Raw genomic sequence first — 22,790 nt, forward strand, 5'->3', positions numbered from 1 at the left:
GCAATTAGTTGCAATTTTGGACCAAGTCAGCTATATCGAATAGCTATGAACATTAACCATTACGATTTTAGGACTTTCATTTGACCTGTGGATTAACAAGCTGAATGACCTGCAAAGAGCGCTGAAAAGCCCTAGGCCAACAATAGAGGATAAATCATTAAGTGAGGTAAAACATTCTACTTGCGAATGTTAAAATTGTATTAAGTTTTGCAGCAGGTGCCTGTGTGAACGGGACAATATAACTCGTTCGCTACAACTTTTTTTAGCGGCTGTGTGCAGCGGTATAAGTGTGCCTAAGCTATAAAAAGGCTATAGTTCGCTACAGAAAATATTATAAAAATATCGATATATTGATGTAAATACTTTGATAGTTCTTCCAAAAATTAATTTAATCTTATATAAAGTTGCTTGAATCCGGGTTAAATTAAATACATGTGCACAATCTCCCTTTCGCAATATTTTGTGACTTATCCGTTTATATGACTATTGATTTGAATGTATGTATGTATACATTTTTAAAAATGTTCTAGATACAAAGTGCTTACACATGTGTAATTGTAGATTAATACTAGTGTATGATTTTCATACATACATATGTAAATACATATTTTAACAGATACTTTTCATTCGCTAATATTACGTCACGAAATCTGAAATATTACACATTTCTGATGTTAAATAAATAATTTGTGGGTCGAGAGCTCATACGTAAATAAACCGATGCTAACGAGATCTTCATCTTCTTGGCAAAAAAGTGTACATGGCTATTATCTTAGCTAAGAGAACAGCTGATTGTATAAATTTCAAATATTCTTTGTCTGTTTTACCCATGCATAAATTTCCAAAAACTGTCACTCTTTGCCAGGAATACGTACTCATATCAAAAATAATAATGCTTTGTTTTGGCTTAATTGAAGCTATTAAAAATCTGTGACATCATGGACAAGTTGATACATATGTATCTAATTACATTCTTGAATCATATACATTTTGTCGGCAGAACAATCTTTGAATTCTAGATACATGAACCGTATCTCTTCAAGCTAAGATGACTTTGAAGCTTATTGACAAACGAAATACAATTAAATTTAAGAACCTGCTGGTGGGGGCTTACAACGCCATATAAAGGCCATTTCCGAGTCTTCTGACAGCATCATCATCTTTTTCATTGGTGATTCATATCCAGAAATTGGTGCTTATTCATTGGTGAATTTTCATTAAAAAAACAAGTAAGAACGCTATAGTTCAGCTCCCCGACTATTAGATTCCCGTTACTCAGCCAGCAAACTTCAACCTAAGTATTTCCCCTACAACGCAAACGAAGTTTAGGTGGTACATATATTCTTGATCAGCATCACTAGAAGACTCGATCTATCCATGTCCGTCTGACCGTTCGTCCATTTCTATACGGAAACAAGTCTCTCAGTTTAAAAGCTATCTGCACGAAACTGTCCCATAAGTCGTCTTCCTATTGCAGGTAGTATATAAGTCGCATATATAGGAACACATCTAGCATAGAGCTCCCACTCGTGAAAAAAAATAAAAAACTGTCAATGCTGTTTTTTTTAGTTCTTTGTGATATTAATTGTTTATTATTTCAGAATTATGGTATAAATCTGATTAAAATCTGACGACCATCAGGTAGCTTCCATGGGAACAATTACAAAAATGTAACTTAAAATTTTTCTCTTTTTTTCACTTGATTTCTGCTTTTGGATATAGTAATGGTTTAATAATAAAGAATAGGAATGATCGAAAAATTTACCTGAAAATCGTATTTGCTTTAGTTTTTAAACAATATGCATATAAATTAAAGTTTAGATGTTATAAAATATATTTCTTTTCTGCAATAGCTGCAAGGGTATATAAACTTCAGCTTAACAAAGTTTGCTTCCTTTCTTGTTTGTTCTTTCATAATAAGCAAATAAAATTTTGGTACATTTCGGTTACTTTCCTGAGTCAAAAAAAGAACTTTCTCAACTTATAAGACCGTAGTTTCTGTTAAAAAATAGAAGTTTGTTCACCATGGATGGTTTAAGCAAACATCTGCCATTATACACAAGTTGTCCTGCTTTGCTGAACATGCGTTCTTCGTGATAAAATTTACTATCGACACATCGATGTTGAGAACTTTGTTAAATATATCGTATCGATGTTTGATATTTTTTGCTGCGGACATCAATACATAGCTGATACATCAATATATCGTCAAGGATCTACTTAAAGACCCATTGGATGAGCACAGGTGTTTAAGCTTATGACGGTCGAAGGTTCGATAGTTGAGTTCAGAGTGCGGCAATAGATAGCAGATTTTTACGAAGCCAGCATACATCTTAACTTCATAGGATTTTAAATCAGTTTTTCATGAATACTGAAAGGTGTCAAATAATGGACTCTACAATGACACTAAGAATATGACCATGATAATGGCATACTGTCACTTAAAAGTGCGTATTGATAATTTCGAAAATATCAGTTTGTCGCAACAATTATTACAAGATTTGCAAGGATAAAATTAAAATAACTTACTTAATTACATCTTTTCGTTTCAGAAAATGCACTATCATTAAGGCAAACAAAAAAGAGAAGGCTATCAATTTTCAAACATATGCATGCTGTTGCATGGATACTTACTAATATGCCATTGAACGCTGTTCTTAATGAAATGAATGGTACCACAAAAGATAAATATAAGAAAACATATAATAAAACTAGAGTGATGTTCACTAAGTGGCATTCCATTTTTAATTCTACGTCGGATCTTTTTATAACTAAACAGTAATATTCATGGTCCTAAATGGAAAAAAAACATTGTAAATCATATTGTTACAAACACAAAGAAATTGTCACGTAATTTACAATTGTCAAAATAAGAAGTTTATCCGAGCAATTGTATCGTAATGAATTCAGTTCAAGGTGCTATAAAGAAGAATCTGGAAAAAAGTGGGCTTTTAAAAAGAAATTGGCTCAAGCGGTACTACGGTGTATTTAAACTAAGGTTTAACAGGTTAATTGGCGCCCTGCCCAGCGGGGCAAGATTAAGCTTGGAGATTCTACAGAAGGAGTACATCAAACAGTTCTTTTTTGAGAAAAGCGTGGGAAGCGGAGGAACTTGTTTAAAGCCTATTGCATGTTTTGGATGATTAAAGAAAAACTGGGAAAGAAGCCCAGCAGCAGAAAAGCAGGCTCTGCATCTCTTATGCCACCGTGTGGAATTTTTATTTAGAGGACGACAGCGGAAAAAAACGCGTTTCAAATTGTTTACGGTTAAACTCGTGACACTTTGCAATGATACCCAAGCTCGTCCCATGTTTTTGAGCAAATTGAGTAGGCCAAACAGAACTAAAATGATATTTGGGAAATCAATTGTTGGTTTCATTTCCTGCTTCAGAGTGATAGTTTGTAAAGGCCAGATGTGCAGCTGACATTAGAGTCGCCCACAACTTTTAAAACTCAAAACAAAATAGCAAAACTACATGCTTTCTTAAGTTCTTACTGTTTAAAAGATGTTTACAAGCCAGGGTAAGCCTACTGAGATTGCTAAATCTCATAGTGAGACTTTGCAGCTCAAATCATTACCAGATCTGGCTAAAAACAACAAAATTATAGATGTGGATGTCGAAACGGAGAAAGATCTTCAGTTCCCTCAAATTGCTTCGAAAAATAAACTCTTGAAGCTTAGTTGGTGGCATTCACCCGCTCAAGCGTATGATGTAGAGGCAACATTAGTACAGCCTAGAAAAAGTGAAAAAGGACCCAGTAACAAACCTATTAAGGTTGAGAACAATAATACTTTAGCCAACGGCTGTACAAACTCGCCAGTAAGATCTGTTCCGCTCCTCCAGAATATTCGTCCCGATCATGAACGCATGAGTGGAGCAAACGAAGAAGGCATCCTCGAGCCAAGCATCGAAGAACTTTATCTAAAGGACTCTCACCGGCTTGTCGATGGTATGTATAAAATCAAATCACAAAATAAAAAACCTGAGGTCAAGTTTTGGCTTAAACTTAAAGTATTAACCATTATCGGATCTTAACATTTATTGAAATTTGCTGTGTATTGGTGACAAGCCTTTCGACCGGGCTGAGTGCTGATTTTAACATTGGTGATCCAGACTTGCTATCTGATGAACCACTTTAAAAATCTTCAACTCTGCCCGATTGGAGCAGATTGACTTATTGGTGTAAATATGTATATTCGTTATATGTATATCTGTTAAAACATCGCTATACTATTTGTCTGTGTTGGCATCAACACAAATCATTAATTTACTTTAACTTTTAGCTGACATTAACCTCGAGTTTGAAAAATTTCACAAAAATGTGGGCAGAAAAGGTTTCGAAATTGGTAGCATTTGGATAAAAATTATTTATTTTTATGGGTGATTTAATTTAACTTTATAACATGTTATACAATAACCTCGAACCCTATGCTTATCCCAAACCCTTCGGATTATACCTTTTTATACCCTTACCCTATAAGCTTAGTTCCTCATCAAGATCACTAAGACAATCGATTAACTCATGCCCATCAGTCTTTCTACGCAAACTGGATGAAATTTTTTTCAAAAGTCTCCTTACAATTGCAGGTTGCAATTCAGCAAAGAATATTCCGATCTTTAAAAATGGCATGGCAACAAGGAGATATTGCTTTTATATGAGTTTCTGCATACTACAATTTTTACAATCTTTTGTTTTCTAATATGGGAGCTCTTGGGGCCGGTAGATTAAAAAGTCTGACTTTTGTTTCATGGTTGTGTTCTGGCTTATATACCCTTGCAGCTATTGCATAAATTAAAAATTCTTTAACATTAAATATTCATTTAAAAACATTGAAGCTATGATGATTTTCAGCTCAATTATTCGATAGTTCCTACGGCAGCTGTATGATATCCTTTTCCAATTTGAATAAAGTTAAAACCATTTTTTGATAATAATCCCAGAAGGCAATTATATATTTTACACGCTTTGTCTTTGTTTTTGTGTATGCCATAAGGGAGTGTTCCAAAGATCCCTTCGGGTAATTTTATTGGAGGCGCCAATAATCCACAGGTCCGCCGAGTGCCGCCTGGGCAGATGTCGTCGACCCAATAGTGTAGCAAGACTTCTAGCCACACACCCGGTCAATTTGCCCCTTCCCAAAAAAAGGCGACGGTGCAAAGTAACACCAGGTAGGTAACCCATTTCATATTCATGCTTAAGTCTATCCCCATCAAGATAGAGGATACGCGAACGGCCAGTGTGGAAAGCAAGTGCGTCGTACTGCGTGTTGTCGACGTTCAGTGCAATGTTTCACCGAGAAGCCCAAGACTAAATCATTTAAGAATGTCTGCACACGCCGGGGGGCAGACAAAAGGGTGCTACTAACTGCACGAAATGCAGTGTCAGGAGTGTACCGTGAGCAACTGGGTTTGGAAGATCGACGCATAAACTATGTACAGGACTTGCCCAATGACTCTTCATTGCGGGAACCCAGCACAAAAAGGGCGTTGTCCAAAGCGATGTCCGTGAATGTCTTCAGCAAACTCCCTTTTAACCAAGAATAAGGCGATAAGCTTCCAAAATCCCTCAGAAAAAATTTGTCAGATTGTTCCTTCGGGAGCTATATGCTATAGTCGTCCGATCCGGGTCGTTTCGACTTATATAATACCTGCAACAAGAAGACAACTTTTGGGAAAGTTTCATGCATATGACTGATTGACTGACGGGTATTCGGACATGGCGACTCTCTTAGTAATGCTGATCAAGAATATATACGTTATAGTGTCGGATATGTCTCTTTCAAACTTATGACTGAAAAAATGAACTTTTTTTATTTAATTACTTTCGTATTCGGCGAAAATCTTGTTACCTAACAATTCCAAAGCAGCGTGCTGAATCAGAAACTAATTAATTAAAAATATATATGTTTTTTTTGGAAAAAAAATAATCGTCACAAAATCTGATGTCAGAAGATTTTGTAGTTAAAGGTGCGATTGTCACTTTATTATAACCTCGTTAAGAGGTTTTTTTGCTTGACTTATAAGTAACTGACATATGAACAGTCAGGTTAATTTGTTCAGCATGATATAACTGTGAAAAACATATAAGCACCACCAGCAAAATCAATCAGTCACCTCACTTATATTTTTAACCTAAGGTAAGCGCTGTACACCTTTTTAGTTATGGTAGACTCTAAACAAAATGGGGATAAACAAAGAAATTATAAAAATGTTTTAGATAATAGTAGCACCACAATTAAAAAAAGGAAATTTTGGTTTCCAAAATGTTCACATAGACGTGCTGATCCATGATGATTTTTATCATATATATTAATATACTGCATAGTAGGAAAAGTAAGCACATCCCATTATACTAAGATGTTCGTGGTGTACTGGGGTTTGTATTCTGGGTTCTTTGGTCGTCTGCCGTTCGACCGAGATCCTTTTCCTCCAAACATATTCATCTTACTCTTGTCTAACCGTAAAATACTCATCCATTTTTGGAAAGTCCAGTTTGATTGTTTCTTGGCAAACTTCATGCGCTTGGCAATTTGTCTCGCATTTAAAAGTGGTATCTTTTTTTTAAGTTATGTTGCCTAAGATATGTGCGAACTTTTTAATCTGCCGCTTTTATTTTCAGTTTTAAACGCAGTAGCAGGCTTGAAGGGATCTTTCTTGCTCTCACGAATTATCCAATTGACTAAAAGAGGGGTGATAGATCGCTACCGGCCACGGGCTAAAGGTTTTTCCTGATGGTTATGCCGTTGCTTATCAATTTGTTTGAACATCGAACATTGAAGAGTACACGCTTTTTCAAATTGCTTTGGTTTCCACGTCCCATTTTCTTGTTATTTATTAATTTTAATGATGGAAACAATGAAATTAAAGTGAAATCTAATGAACACATGCTTTTCTCAAGACAATTTGTACAGTTCTTTAAAAACCGTGATACCGGTGTTTGTTTTCGGTATTTAAAACAACTATTGTAAAAAAAATAGTACAAATAATATACGGAAAGGAATTTGAAAAACGTTACACTTATTTTCGTATAGAATAATTACTAACAATTTACAAAAATCTAAAGTTTTTTTTTTATTAAAAAGAATATTTGCTGAGTGGTGCATATTTTTTGCAATTGTAATTTCAGTTTACAATTTGCTTCGCAGTGAAGGAGACATTTCCGCCCCCATAAATGGTATAAATACTTCTGATCATCATCGCTCTAGCCACGTCCGTATGTCCGTCCGTTTCTACACAAACTAGTCTCTCAGTTTAAATGGTACATGCAAGAAACATTTTCAAAGAAATGTCATTATATTACACGTACAATATAAGTGAGAGAAAGCGGGATTAGTTTTTCAACAGTTAGATAGCTCGTTAAAGAATATTCTGTTTGCAACAAAATTTAGCTCTCATAAGTTAGAGTTTCGGTTCGAATTTGATTAAATTCTGAGGGCCAAATAACTTCTCTGTATTTGGTTTTTATAACCTTGAAGAGGGAAGTATAATTTCAGTCAGAAGTTTGCAACGTAGTGAAGGAGACATCTCCGACCCTATAAAGTATATATATTCTTGATCAGCATCACTAGGCGAGTCGATCTAGCCATGTCCGTCTGTCCGTCTCTCCGTCCGTCTGTCCGTCCGTTTCTACGCAAACTAGTCTCTCAGTTTTAAAGCTATCTGCATGAAACTTTACCTAAAGTTGTCTTTCTATTGCAGGTAGTATATAAATCGGAACGAGCCGGATCGGACGACTATAGCATATAGCTCCCATAGGAACAATCAGAAAAAAATACAAAAAAATTATAACTTTGCTGTTTTTAAATTTTTCTATTAGTTCTTTGACATATAATATTGATTACATATTTCAGAATTACGGTTTAAGTTTCATCAAAATCGGACGACTATATCATATACTCCCATAGAAATAATAAAAATATATAAAATAACTATCTAATAATTGAGCTGCAAAATCATCATTGCTTCAATGTTGTAATGTCTTAATTTTTCAATTTTCGTTTTTAATTTTAATAATATTGGATGATAGGAACAATAGGCTAAAGTTTTAGGAAACAAAACAAAATTTCGCTGTTTTTCACTTGATTTGAATATACTTCGATAATTTTATTTAACAATTGAATAATTTAAATCATTAAAGGATTCCTTGTAAAGTCAAACAATTGTTTATACAAATTAATTTTGTAAATTTAATGCCAGATTCGTAATCAGCGACCGCGATAACATGATAACCGATGAATATTTTGATTGAGAGCTATGAAACTCGATATACATTTTTGCAATTATAGTTCAAATACTAGTACCAAGGATTCGAAAAAGTGAACAGATTAAGAACATATACGTCTGTTGCGTTTCATATTTTTTTACGGCTTCCTCCATGAGGACGAGTTGCCGCCATTGTTGGGTACCACCTCTCCCATCCTTCACTTGGATCACCCCCAAAATTGTGTAGCATCAATACATCAGTACTCTACAACTGGGGTTTTTATTCTCATACCTATTATACTTTCCAAAGAAAAATAATTCCAGAAAAAACAGAGGGTTTTGGCGCCAACAAGGTGCACTCTATCGCATATCTCTGCGCATACCCCCAAAAAATTTCAAAATCAAACTTTGAACATTCATTGTTCCGGCCATTTGTACATCTATTTTATTCATTCTTTTTTTAAACAAAACTATAATATTCTTTTCAATTTTATTTTGGAAATATTCAAGAATGAAAAACCGTACGCTTAAAAGTCTGCTTACAGCTGTTTAAAGCCAAGTGGAATGCAAGATTGTGCGATTACCGTTAGGATTTTTGGTGCCGATCTTCTGCAGATTGTCTGTGCATGTATTTCAACATGGATAAAAACTGACACTATCCTATCAAAGGCTCGTTCTGGACGTCCGCCCTTGCTAACCAAACTCGACTGTTGTTAATTCTATTCAGCGTAATTCCAGGACTACAGCTCATCTGACAAAGCTTCAGATCGAGGCGAGTTTTCCCAAAACAGTTCCCGAAAAAAAAGTGCGCCGTGTCATAAAAAAGGATGACTACCATAGTAGTCGCCCGCAAGAAACCTATGATTTCTGAGGATCATGAGTTCATTTCAAAGACTCAAGAACTCTAAAATAAAGTAAAATTTTCCGACGAAAGTAAATTCTGTATATTCGGAAACAAGGGAAAAGTCTTGGTGTGGCGGAAAAACAGAGAAGCCTTCAAAAAAGAAAACTTAAATGGCACGGTGAAACGTGGGGGAAGCGGAATTATGGTGTTGGCGTGTATATCAGCAAGTGGGGTGGGAAAGTTGACATTTATCGAGACAATTATGGATCAATACTCTATATCAACATTTAAAAAAACAATTTAAAGCAAAATGATGAAGATTATTGGCTGGAAAGTGAATATTGGTTCCAGCAAGACAACTTCCATACAAAATACAAAGCTTTGGCTGCTGTATAATGTCAAAAACCAGGTGAAGTTAATTTACCCCTGCAGCTACTGAAAATATGAATAAGTCTTTAAAACATCTAAGTTTCGATTTATATGCGTATTTGTATATATATATATATATATATATATATTCTTTATAGGGTCGGAAATGTGTTCTTCACTGCGTTGCAAACTTCTGTTATTAAAATACCCTCTGCAAGGGTGTAGTTAAATAAATTTTGTTGTTTTCGAACAACTGTGTTATAATCTCGCTTCTTCTTTGCTAAAAATAATGGTTTTTATCATTTCGGATCCATAATTTGATTGTAAGGCTATGAAAACTTCGTGTTGCCGTTTCGTTATAAATTCACCAAAATTCGCATAGCCTGCGCGCCATACAAAGAAAGGGAAAGAAACACAATCCTAAAAAAAATTTCGATACATTATGATCATAAAAAAAAAGTTGGATTATCTAATTGGATTATATATACATACGTTTTGTCTTTTGGTCAACAAAACCATCCGACCAACAATTTTGGCGCTGGGATGTTAACCCATTTTAGCAATGACTCTTATGGGAATATCGTCATAAATTTTATAAAATCGGAAATGCTAAATAAAAACGATTAGCATAAACCACTGTAACTTGTCAGTTTCTTACATTTTAGACATAATAATCTACAATAAAAATCGACTTTTAATAATATAAAATATCCTACCAAAATCACCCATTAAAGGAGTAAATCGCCCATATACCCAGAAACAACAAAAATTGGTGAAATCATACAAAAATTAATCAAATGTGTTGTGAAGGCAGTTATATAATATACTTAAATATTTTTAATGGCGATAAACTTAATCTGTGAGTTGAATTTGTTACTTGGCTTAAATAATCTGAACCGTTTTTTCTGTGATATGCTACTTTTTAATTAAAAAGTTTTAAAAATAGTTTTGAATATTTAAAAATTATGCAGCATTTAAATTATGTTGATTGCCTGTTCTGTTTTTATGGGCGTTTAAGTTTTAAAATTGTTTTGTTGAACTTAACTTCGAGCTACAGTATTTGTACGGGGGTGAATACGTCAATCACTTCTGTTGAAATTCCGTCTGAATGTACATATGATGTACATACAAATTTAAAGTCAATTTCAAACGATAACATTTCTGTGTCACACTCGATAAACATATGTACATACATATATGACATACATATTATTTAGTTAAACAAAAAACCTGTTACACACAACAAAATTGGGAGATAATATAAATTTGGCTTTCACAGTTATTTAAATAAAAAAATCTAACTTAATTTAAATTTTTGTTAAACTAAACTTTAAAATTGTTTTACGTGTTTCTGAACTCTCGTCTTAGTTCTCGTTTTTATTATCTGAAATATATAAAATTTTGTTCGATAATGTGTGCTTATATATTGGGAAGGGTAAAACGTTACACGGAAAATGTTCTATTACATTTTAAACATGTGGATCGACAATATTTGGTGGCATAAATTGTCTTAAAAATATGCTTGTCTCTACAATTCACATTCATTCAACGACTCATTCGGATAGGAAAGTATAATTTAAAAACAATAAATTGATGAACATACATACGAACCAACACATGTGTAAATATAAATATGCCGAAGTGGTTTGAAAATATTTCTGTGTTTGTATATGTACACGTCTTGATCAACGCTATACAATCTTGCCTGCACATAAAGACTTGTGGGTATGATTGTGTGTACGTTCGTATGCATTAATTGATGAAGATTGTTACTTATTGTTTTCGTTATGGACTTCGTGAATGTGTGTAAAAGTGCGTCTAAATTTTATATATAGTCATTTTAACTTTGTATGAAACAAAGTTGTTGCAGATTGGTCTATTTAGTAATTTTCACACAACATTTTTTTTATTTTTTTTTTGGAAACAGTTTAAAGCCCCTACGAACCATCAACAAACGCCCAATAAACATATAAACGCATAAACGAATAAAATAAAACATGAAGGGCAATGAGACTGACTGCTCTAGGCGGACAAATAATAACAAGTGCGCGTTTTGGACTCTTATCATTTGGTTTTTATCTATTGATGTTGCCTTTTCGATTAGCCGTTTCGCTAGCAACTCGTGGTTTTAAGTTTTTCATTGAATTTGTCTTGTTTTTTTCGTTAACTTGTCTTAGCTAATCGACATAGCCCACTGCGTTTTAAGACATTGTTAATTTACAATACATGTAATCCTAAACATTTTACATTGATATTTGTCAAATAACAAAAGTCATTGTCTAAATCTAACTAAATCTACTTTACCAAAAATACTCAATATTTTTTTTTTTAATATTTATGCTCTTTTTGTGTTAATCAGAATTTATATAGGTAGTTTTTCTTCTGTTTTGGAACCTGTTGTACAGAAAACCTTGCAATTGAATTATGATTAACCCCAAAGAGTCAAGAGGTATGATTCGTAGATTCGTAACGTATTTAAGTAAAATTGTTCTTAATTTAAGTATAATTTTTTGTAAATTTCGTTTTAGATTCTAAACCATGTACTGGAATATTAAATCAAGATCAGGAGGATCAAATGATAATATGCGGCTATCGTCGTTCTTATATACGCACGGTTGTTTGCTGGGCTTGTATTTTTTTAACTGGCGGTCTACTGCGGCTCGTTTTACATTGGTGGCGTCATTTGTACCTATTTGCCACTTGCTCTCAATGTTCGTTGGAGGAGGCTGAACAGGTTTTGGTAACAGAAGATTATCAAGGAAAGCACAAAATATATCACGTAAAGCGAATTCAGGTCCTTTCTGTAAACCACCTTAAGTAAGTACAAATCGATTCGCATAAAAAATAATTGTTGCTCAAGTGCAAAACATTTTTTCAGGACGCTGTTGCATAAGGACCCGTCGGGCACAGAAAGGATGAATTTAGAAGATGAAAATGTTGAGAACGCATTGCAACTATCGGTTCATTTCAGCTCTGCGCTGTTTAAAAGTATGTAGTATTCGAACATATAAAGTAATTCAATAATTGACCATGTGTTTTTCAGGATGTTCATCCCTAAGAATATTTCGGTGCAAGCAATTAGTGTACGCATGGAACAACAATCTTAATTGTTTCCAAAAGATAAATGGTCTCGACCTAAATATTCCCTGTTCATATTATCACCAACAACGCGGATTAACCGTAAACGAGCAAATTTCAAGACGAGTTGTTTTTGGGGAAAATCAAATAACTGTGCCATTGCGAGATATAAAGACATTGCTTTTTTTGGAAGTATTAAACCCTTTTTACGTTTTTCAAATATTCTCAGTGATCCTGTGGTTCACATATGATTATTACTACTATGCTTGCGTAATACTTTTAATGTCAATATTTGGTGTAACTGTTTCTATTTTGCAAACGAAAAAGGCAAGTATCTCTATATACTATACTAGACACTATATAGATTTCATAAAACAGTTTTTAAATATTTATTTTCTTAGAATCAAGATGTACTTCAAAAAACAGTATATAACACTGGAAATGCTTGGATTGTTGATTCTAAAGGACTGTCAAAAGAGTTTCCAACGCGATCACTAGTTCCGGGAGACATAATTGAAATACCGTCTTCAGGCTGTACAATGCAGTGTGATGCAGTATTATTATCGGGAAACTGTATACTGGACGAGTCTATGCTTACAGGCGAAAGTGTGCCAGTGACCAAAACTCCGTTACCGTCGAAACGTGACATGATATTCGATAAAACAGAACACGCCAGGCATACGCTTTTTTGTGGTACAAAAGTTATCCAGACTCGATACATTGGATCAAAAAAAGTATTGGCATTTGTGATAAACACTGGGAACATAACAGCCAAAGGGGAACTAATAAGATCTATTCTATATCCCCCACCTGTTGACTACAAGTTTGAACAAGATTCGTATAAATTTATTCAGTTTCTTGCATTAATAGCTTGTATTGGATTCATTTATACACTTTTAACGAAAGTAAGTTGACTATTTTATAGATTATTAACTACAAATAAAATTCCAAACGTATCTTCAGATATTGCGGGGAACGGATCCCGTTAAAATAGCAGTTGAATCTCTGGACCTTATTACAATTGTTGTACCACCAGCACTACCAGCGGCAATGACCGTCGGTCGTTTCTATGCACAAAAGCGTTTAAAGGCTAGTGAAATATTTTGCATTTCCCCACGGTCTATTAACGTAGCAGGAAGCATAAATTGCTGTTGCTTTGACAAGGTTCGTATCATCGTAATAATCTTATTAACAAACAAAGTGTTTCGTCAAATTAATGTGTATTAGGACATTTAGCACATAGTTAGCTTAAACAGAGGGTTGGTTTGCATTTGTTTTTCTATTTTAACTGACCTGACATTTTAATAATATCTACATTTTCCAATTGTTGGAACTAAAGATCTCCAAGTAGAGCTGAGCTCCGTTATGATCCACACTCTCCTAGACTGCTGTAAATGCTTTTGCATCAGTAGCATCCTGCCTCATTTCGGAATCCTAAGATACCTGCAATCTTCTGCTTTCCTATATCCCTCAATCTTACTGGTAGTCTTCGAAGTGCCGCGTCCTGATCTGGTTTAGTACTGGGCAATGACAAAGCATGTGTTTAAGTGTCTTTTGTGCGTCCGTTTCTTTGCAGCTTGTGTTATACGGCAGTCCCATCTTCATGGCGTGTGTGCCGATAGCCCAATGCCGGGGATGACTGCGGTAATTCTGCTGATATCCGTTTTGCTTTTGGCTTTAAGTTCTTGTGTCCTCTTGCTGTCGAAAGTTGGCCAGCAAAACTGTGATCTCCTGTAATCTTGCTTTTCCGACCATCTCTTGCTGACTTGTATATTAATACGATAATGAATCCTTGACTGGACTGTGTTTAGGTATACTGGTTTTGCTGTTGTATTGGTGTTATTAGCCGACCCCATTCGGGTTAGTTCGTCTGCTTTCTCGTTTCCTGGTATGTCCCTTGTGTTCTGGCAAACATGTTTGTTGGTCATGTTAGACTTAATAATTTTGTTGTCATGACAAAATGCAAAGACCCATTTTTTTAATATATATAAAATAGTTATCTTGGTTTCTAAACGAGTTTCCAGAATCCTGATGTATAAATTTGGACAGGTTGAATAATATATAAAGAGTTGAAGAGAGTTGAATTGAACTGCATAAACATACTTTGAAGTGTAAGCTTCAGGGCGATGCTCTTGAGTGCCAGTTAAAATATCTGGGACAGATACAGTCTCTATGTAGGAAAATGAGTTTACTTAAGATTATACGTAAGACATAACTCTAACTGGACAGTAGTGTTCCTTCGGTTTGATACAAACACAACTGATTTCAGCTGATTAAATCAACCCTGTTTTTACACTTTACATCACTTTTCTGAATTCACAATCGGACGGTCGTACAAACTGTCCAGTTGTCGGAAATGTCAAAGGTCGAAAATGTGTCCTCTGCGTTACCAATTTTTGGCCAATTGTACAATCAAAAAAAAACACCTCTTGACGAGGTAAGAATAAAGCAACGATCTCACCAACTCCAAAAATTTCTGAAATATCAAATTTTGTGACGATTATTATTTATTTTACCAAAAAAAACTTTCTTTGTTTACTTTATATAAAATTGTTAAGTAACAAGGCTGATTTTTTGATTTATTGTGCAGCTTTGTGCCGATTACGACAAAAAATTATTTCAAAAATGCAGTTAAATTCTTGTTTATTGAATATCTTTTGAAGGGAGTATCGTATAGAGATACCGAGGTGTAGCGTTATCAAATTAATAATAAAATAAATTATTTTCTTTCCACCGGCGCCAACAGCTCCAGTATAAGAACGAATTTTTTTCGAACTTTCACCGCCATTTTTCCGAAACCAAATGACTTTCTATAACTCTCAGTATGCATAAACCGATACACTTAGATTACTATATCATTTATTAAGATAGGACTGTTCTTTAATACCGTTTTTGAATTTGATCGAAATCAGACGACTATATAATAGGAACAACCGGAATATATAAAAAAATAAATTAACAAAATTGTAACTTCTCTAAGTATACCCTTGCAATGGGTATTATAATTTCAGTCAGAACCCTATAAAGTATATATATTCTTGATCAGCATCACTAGGAGAGTCGATCTAGCCATGTCTGTCTGTCCGTCCGTTTCTATGCAAACTAGTCTCTCAGTTTTAAAGGTATCTGCCTGAGACTTTCCCAAAAGTTGTCTTTCTATTGAAGGTAGTATAGGAGGAATAAGCCGGATCGGACGATTATAGCATATAGCTCTCATAGGAACAATCGGAAAAAAAATAAAAAAAAATTATAACTTTGGTGTTTTTAATTTTTTTTTTAGTTCTTCGACACATAGTAATGTTTAAATATTTTCGAATTACGGTATAAATTTCATGAAAATCGGACGACTATAAAGCTCCCACGGGAACAATACAAAATATTAAAAAACAAAATTTAAAAAAATTTGACCTTATTTTGTAATTTTTTAATAATAATTAATAATTTGACAGCTGAGAATTACGCTTTTAATTTAATTAAAATCGAACTATCAATAAATTGAGCTGCAATCATCATAGCTCCAAAGTAAACATACACGCAAGTCAATAATAATTTTAATGTTTTCAAGAATACTGCAAGGGTATATATACTTCGGCTTGCCGAAGTTTGCTTCCTTTCTTGGTTTTAATTTTTTTCGGACAGTGTAATGGTTAAATTATTCAGAATCTCGCTTTTAATAATACAAATTGAGCTGAATATCATAATAGCTTCAATGATTTTATACATGTACTCATATTATTTGAAGTTAAGATGTTTTAAAGAATATTTATTTTTGCAACAGATTCAAGGGCATATTAAGTTCGGCTCGTTGAAGTTTGCTTCCTTTCTAGTTAATATTGTTTTGTGCAAAAGGCTTTTTAATGTTGTACAAATATCTAATGAACCATTTTTTAAAAAGATTTTAGGATCATCATGACAACGATTTGTAAAATAGCGTCAGTTTAATAAAAAGCTAAAAATTTGCATTTGTATAATTATTTAGCTTCCGATTGTTTATATAAATTATTATTCAACTTTGTGAAATTTTGTACATGCCCCTCTTCCAAACAATTAATTTTTATACCTGTTACTCGTAAACTAATATTGTATACTTTTAATTATAATGCAGCATTGACAACGAATCGTTTCCCCTTAGTATATATATTTGCCTCTGGATCACTAGCCGAGTCCATACAGACAGAGTATGGAAGTCGTTGTCTATCTAGAGGTACAGTCATGCGACCTAAAAGTCAGATTTTTATTAAAAAAAACTCTTCGTGTTTACCAGTTGATTTACGCATGGGAGATACAAACTAGTTTTAACAGTTATAGACTTAAAACTATTACTATTAGAGACGGGAAAAAAGTGCTCCAAATGACTGCATTCTACGCTATATTTGCTCGATGTTAACTTAATATTTGGCATATTGATATACTATCGTTGGGAACTATCACCACTAACAACAGGAAACAACAACAAAAGCAGCAGGCTGAAGCATATAGATTTTCAATGAAACTCATCTTACTTATTGGGTACTTGCTGCACAACAGAAATTAGCAAAAAGTCGATTTCGCCTATTTAATTTAATTTTTGTTTTTCATTTTCATTTGGGTATTCTTTAGTTTTAGATTTAATCTGAGTTTTTATTGTTTTATAGCTATGTGGCAGACTGTGCCACAGACGGTAAGCATTGACGAAGAATTGTCTAAACAAGCATAGCGAGTTACATATACATATCTTGGGAATTAAAAATTATAATAATTTGTTATACAAATATGTATGTTGGTTGGTTATATTTAGTTCACATCAGGTATTTGAAGGTGTTCCTGAACGTAATCCCTAAATTAATTGATGACCAAATTTTGAATCATGGCCTCTTAGCAATACGCAATTAAAACTCAATATTCGCAGAGATACAGGCCTGTGGATTGGGGTCTTAAAAAAAATCCCTGCGTCCTGGTTGACATGATTTGAGCCCTTGTAGAGATCGGAAAAAAATCAAACAAATTCTTCATTAGAAAAGATGCCGTTACCGGGTTGACCACTTTCAAAAAAAATAATTTAAAATAACAAAAACCCGTCGAGTTGAAATCAATCGATTTTTTTTAACCAATTTTTTTCGATCTTTTTGAACATTTTGAAAATACTTATAATCAAAATTTAAAAAAAAAAAAGTCGTTTAGATACCAATTATCTACAAGGCAGGTATGCGTTTTTCTCAAAACTACGTTTTTTTAAGTCGGTGCGTAACGTAACTCGAAAAGTAATGGCCCGATCTAAATGACATTTTTCACAATTTTTTTCACTGTGACAACCGCAAGGAGCCATTTTTTTAAAGACTCCGATCGACCGCCGCCACGGAATAAATAATTAAAATAAAAAAAAACAAGAAAACAAGCAAACTTCGGCAAGCCGAAGTTCATATACCTTTGCAGCTATTTCAAAAACTAAATACTCTTGAAAACGTTAAAATTATGATTTACTTGCGTGTATGTTTAAAAACATTGAAGCTATAATGATTTGCAGCTTAATTATTCGATAGTTCCTATGGTGGCTATACGATTGTTCCTATGGGAGCTATATGCTACAGTCGTCCGATTTTGATGAAATTTAAACCGTAATTCTGAAATATTTAACCATTACTATATCTCGAAGAACTAACAAAAAAAATTAAAAAACACCAAAATTATAATTTTTTTAAATTTATTTTTCCGATTGTTCCTATGGGAGCTATATGCTATAGTCGTCCGTTCCGGCTCGTTCCGACTTATATACTACCTGCAATAAAAAGACAACTTTTGGGAAAGTTTCATGCAGATAGCTTTAAAACTGGGAGACTAGTTTGCGTAGAAACGGACGGACAGACGGATAGACGGACGGACAGACGGACATGGCTAGATCGACTCTCCTAGTGATGCTGATCAAGAATATACATACTTTATAGGGTCGGAGATGTCTCCTTCACTGCGTTGCAAACTTCTGACTGAAATTATAATTCCCTCTGCAGGGGTATAAAAATCCCAGATACTCTTCAAATATAGGCATATTTTCACTCAAGAATGAGAAAAAATTCGCAAAAATCTGTTTTTTTTTCAGCCTCGGAAACCATCCGGCCCCCTAAGTGAGTGAACTGAACATGTTCACAATTATTGTTCTTTTTGCTTACTTATTCAGTTGCTCAGTTGTTCAGTTACTCACTTGTTTAGTTGTTCACTTGCCTATTTATTAAGTTAATCAGTTGCTTTAAGATTTTTATTAGCTCAATAGTTTTATTTGTTGACTTGTTCTTTCCTTATATTACTTAAATAAATAAGTATATGATCTCATATAATACGCCATTTGACATTGTACTAAAAATATTAATTTCGAAAATTTTTAGCTGAGTTACGGTTATCAAATAGTCGGGGAACTCGACTAAAGCGTTCTGTTAAATTGTTAGTTTTTAATTTTACTTACCGTCAAACTATTAAGGAAGACTAGAATCATCAATATTTCCAAAGAGTTGAGCAACTTTTTTTGAAAAAAGCGACCAAATAAAAAGGGTTACCATCCGGTCAAAAAATGTTTTTTTTACTTGAAATACCTTCTTTTAAAATAGGTTTTTTTAAAACAATATGTCGAATTTATACAATCAAAAAAAAATATTGTGATAGCATTGTGCACTGTAATGCAATCTTAAACACATATTAAATAAAATTCTGTTAAAAGCAATATTATTAATTTTTTTATTTTTTTTCACATATTGTATATAAATTTTCTCATTTTTATTTATTTATTTCAGACTGGTACTCTTACTGAAGATGGACTGGACATGTGGGGGGTTGTGCCGAAATCATCAACTAATCAATTTCAAATACCCTTAAACAATGTTGACCGTCTACCTTACGACCATTTTCTCTTTGGTATGGTAACGTGTCATTCTATCACTGTAATGAACGGCACAATGATGGGAGATCCGTTGGACCTAAAAATGTTTCAGTCAACGGGTTGGACACTGGAAGACTCAAGTAACATACCAGATAATGAGAAATATGGAATAATTTACCCAACAATTTTGAGACAACCAAAAGCTTGCCTTTCCGATTTGTCTTCACTGGATATGGAAACTAAAACGAAAATTAACCGACAATCCTCAGTAGACGATTTACTAGCCACTGTTGGCATTTCGCAAGATCAAAAAAATGTAGATCATGGAATAGTTCGAGAATTTCCATTTACGTCGAGCCTTCAGCGAATGTCTGTTATTACCCGTTGTCTCAGTGACCAAGTGTTCAATGTCTACTGCAAAGGCTCTCCTGAGATGTTGCACAAGCTGTGCTCCCCGCAAAGCTTACCTGATAATTATTTCCAACAATTATCGTCATTTGCAAAAAAAGGATACCGAGTTATTGCCATTGCATTTAAAGCCCTTGCCCACAAGATGAACTATACAAAAATACAGCGACTAACCCGCGAAGAGGTTGAATCCAATCTGGAATTTCTTGGTTTTGTAATACTTGAGAATCGCCTTAAACCAGATACTGCTAAAGTTATTAATGCACTAAACTCAGCCAAAATTCGAACTATCATGATTACAGGCGATAATATATTAACCGCTATGAGCGTTGCGCGTGATTGTGGCATCGTAAGTGCATCGCAAGCTGTTATTACCGTGCACGCAGATCTCCTTGATGATGGTGCGGATACTCGAACCAATCCCAGTGGTTCTGAATGTGTTGTTGATAAAAGTCAAGATAATCAGTACAAGTTACAGTACACTTTAGATTTGGGAAGTAAAATCCCTTCATTATCTCATTTGACATCAAGTTGCAATGGTAACGTTAATCGTCGAAGTGTATTTAGCACCGACGATGCTTCAACTCTTTTTCGTCTGGAGTCTACGAATTCATTAGTTAATGAATTAAGCTCAAGTTATGCAGAAAGCGTTCTGCCGACAAGTGATAGTTTGGCTAGTGTAAAAACCACAGACACATGGACCCACAATGGGGCAACAGATTGCGATGTTGAGCTTGGAATGAAACTCCCACAAGACGAAAGCTGGCGCCAACACTATTTATTTGCAATGGATGGCAAAACTTGGCAAATTGTAAAAGACCACTTTCCCGAGGAAATGAAAATGTTATTAACCCGGGGTTCAATTTACGCGCGAATGTCGCCCGATCAAAAACAAGCATTAGTAATAGAACTTCAAAATTTGGACTATTGCGTTGCCATGTGCGGTGATGGTGCCAACGATTGCGGTGCCTTGAAAGTAGCTCATGCTGGTATTTCGTTAAGCGAGACCGAGGCGTCAATAGCGTCGCCTTTTACTTCACGCAACCCCACGATTTCTGCGGTTTTAAAAGTTATAAAAGAAGGTCGCGCTGCATTAGTCACGTCGTTTGGTATTTTCAAGTATATGGCAGCCTATTCGCTGGTTCAGTTTATATCTGTAATGATTCTGTATTCGATCGACTCAAATCTGACAGACAAGCAGTATCTGTATGTAGATCTGGGAATAATATCGATATTTGCATTCTTTTTCGGTAAAACTGAAGCGTTTGATGGAAATTTAGTAAAACAAGTGCCCCTCAGCTCATTAATATCTTCCACGCCTTTGGCATCCCTTTTACTACATCTTACTGTTGTAACAGGATTTCAGGTGACTGGTAAGTATATGGACGAAAGCTCAACATAATACAATTTTTTTTATTCAATCATTTTTCTTTTTAGGTTGGTTTCATCTTCACCAACAGCCGTGGTTCGAACCTTTTCAGCATGCGGATGAGGAACATTTGGGTTGCTATGAAAATTACACCATGTTTTGCATATCTAGTTTTCAGTACATAATACTTGCTTTTGTGTTTTCCAAGGGTGCGCCATATCGGAAACCACTGTGGACGAACTGGCCACTTTGCTTAGCATTTATTGTAAATGTATGCTTGATAGTCTATTTGGTTATTAACCCAAGTAAATGGGTAGCAAATTTTTTTCAGCTCATCGTACCTCCTGTTATGAGCTTTCGTTATATTATGCTTGTTTACGGAGCAGCATCATTTACTTGTCATGTTATTGTCGAATCTTTTCTAGTTGAATATCTTGTATTCAAAAAATACCAAGTTCGGCGGGATCAAAACTGGGTCACATCAAAGCAAAAATACATGCGCCTTGAGTATGACGTTTCCAAAATAGATAATTGGCCTCCAATTACTGAAGTTTACGAACCGAACACGTGTACCGACTGGGAAATAGAGCAGCCCAATTATATCAGTTTGCGCGCTAAACAAAATCATGACACGCAGCTTGGAAAGTTTCCTGGATTTCTTTAGACAATTTCTTAGAATTATAGTTCAAAGTAAATAAATCGTGGGATAAAGTCTCGCCAATCACTTTGTACATTTTAGTATAACCAATTGCTTAGTCTTAAAAATACGCATTGTTGTCATTATTTGGTATTTACCTAAAATTATTTAATTCCAAAATAGTTTGAGTAGTTGAGTAAACTTTTCATTGGTCATACTATGCTTTAAACGGCGGTCATGTATTTTTAAATATAATTAAGTGTTTAATGTTTAGTATATACTCTTATTTTCATTTTGGCTGTATATTGCGTAAATCGAGTAAGTTTAATTTATTTATTTTTAAGAATTTGCTTATCCTTCTTAAATGTATTAGAATACGCTTCAATATATTAAATAATTCAAAAGTAATAAACTTATCTATTCAGTCAATTGGAAAGGCCCAACAGATGCAGGTTATAGTTAACCGTTATGCAACTAATTCCGATTCTCTTGTATCACGAATTCTTTGAAACCGTTGCCATAGCTTCTTGACGGTAGTCAGAAAGTGGTATAGTAAAATCCACAACTCCGAAGAGAGCGCTGTGTTGGAGCGGACCCATTTCAAGCAAGGAGGTGCATAAAGAAAAGGACAAAGTCATCCGATGTTGTTGTTGTTGCGAATGTAGGTGCGAAGAGAGTCATAATAATGGCTCAGCCACCCATGAGTAAGGCGAAGCGGCGAGGCATCAGGAGGTGGGGAGCGCGCTACAATTATATGCACTAGGTATATCACACAAATCGGCCATCAAACTCTGGTTGGTGTTACCATTAGCCGAGGCCTCCACCGACTCGGGGAAATGCGAATCGAAACTTTACAATTAAAAGCAAGTTAAGGCTTTTAAGTTCACGAAGTTCTTCCATGATCTCGTCTTTTTTTGAGTGCGAATTACTGCTCACTACGCAGCTATCACATTGCCATAATAGATTCGGCATGTTGGTTAGCAATTTATGGCCTCTTTAGAAAGTGCGATGAAAAAGCGTTGAACATATCGAACAGC

At 34.5% G+C, this 22,790-nt stretch overlaps 1 protein-coding gene across 1 annotated transcript; it reads left to right on the forward strand.

Moving 5' to 3' along the window:
- The first annotated feature begins 380 nt into the window (after window positions 1-380).
- Window positions 381-20,787, forward strand: LOC108145291 (probable cation-transporting ATPase 13A3). The gene is given in 9 exon segments (XM_017270606.2): window positions 381-497; window positions 2,553-3,951; window positions 11,946-12,234; window positions 12,296-12,405; window positions 12,461-12,822; window positions 12,897-13,400; window positions 13,459-13,659; window positions 19,254-20,579; window positions 20,582-20,787. Coding segments are annotated over 8 exon segments (3,351 nt in total). The 5' UTR covers window positions 381-497; window positions 2,553-3,506; the 3' UTR covers window positions 20,696-20,787.
- The last annotated feature ends 2,003 nt before the right edge of the window (window positions 20,788-22,790 follow it).

This window comes from Drosophila elegans, unplaced genomic scaffold, assembly GCF_018152505.1.
Source record: "Drosophila elegans isolate 14027-0461.03 unplaced genomic scaffold, ASM1815250v1 contig_349, whole genome shotgun sequence".
Classification (NCBI taxonomy): Eukaryota; Metazoa; Arthropoda; class Insecta; order Diptera; family Drosophilidae; genus Drosophila; species Drosophila elegans.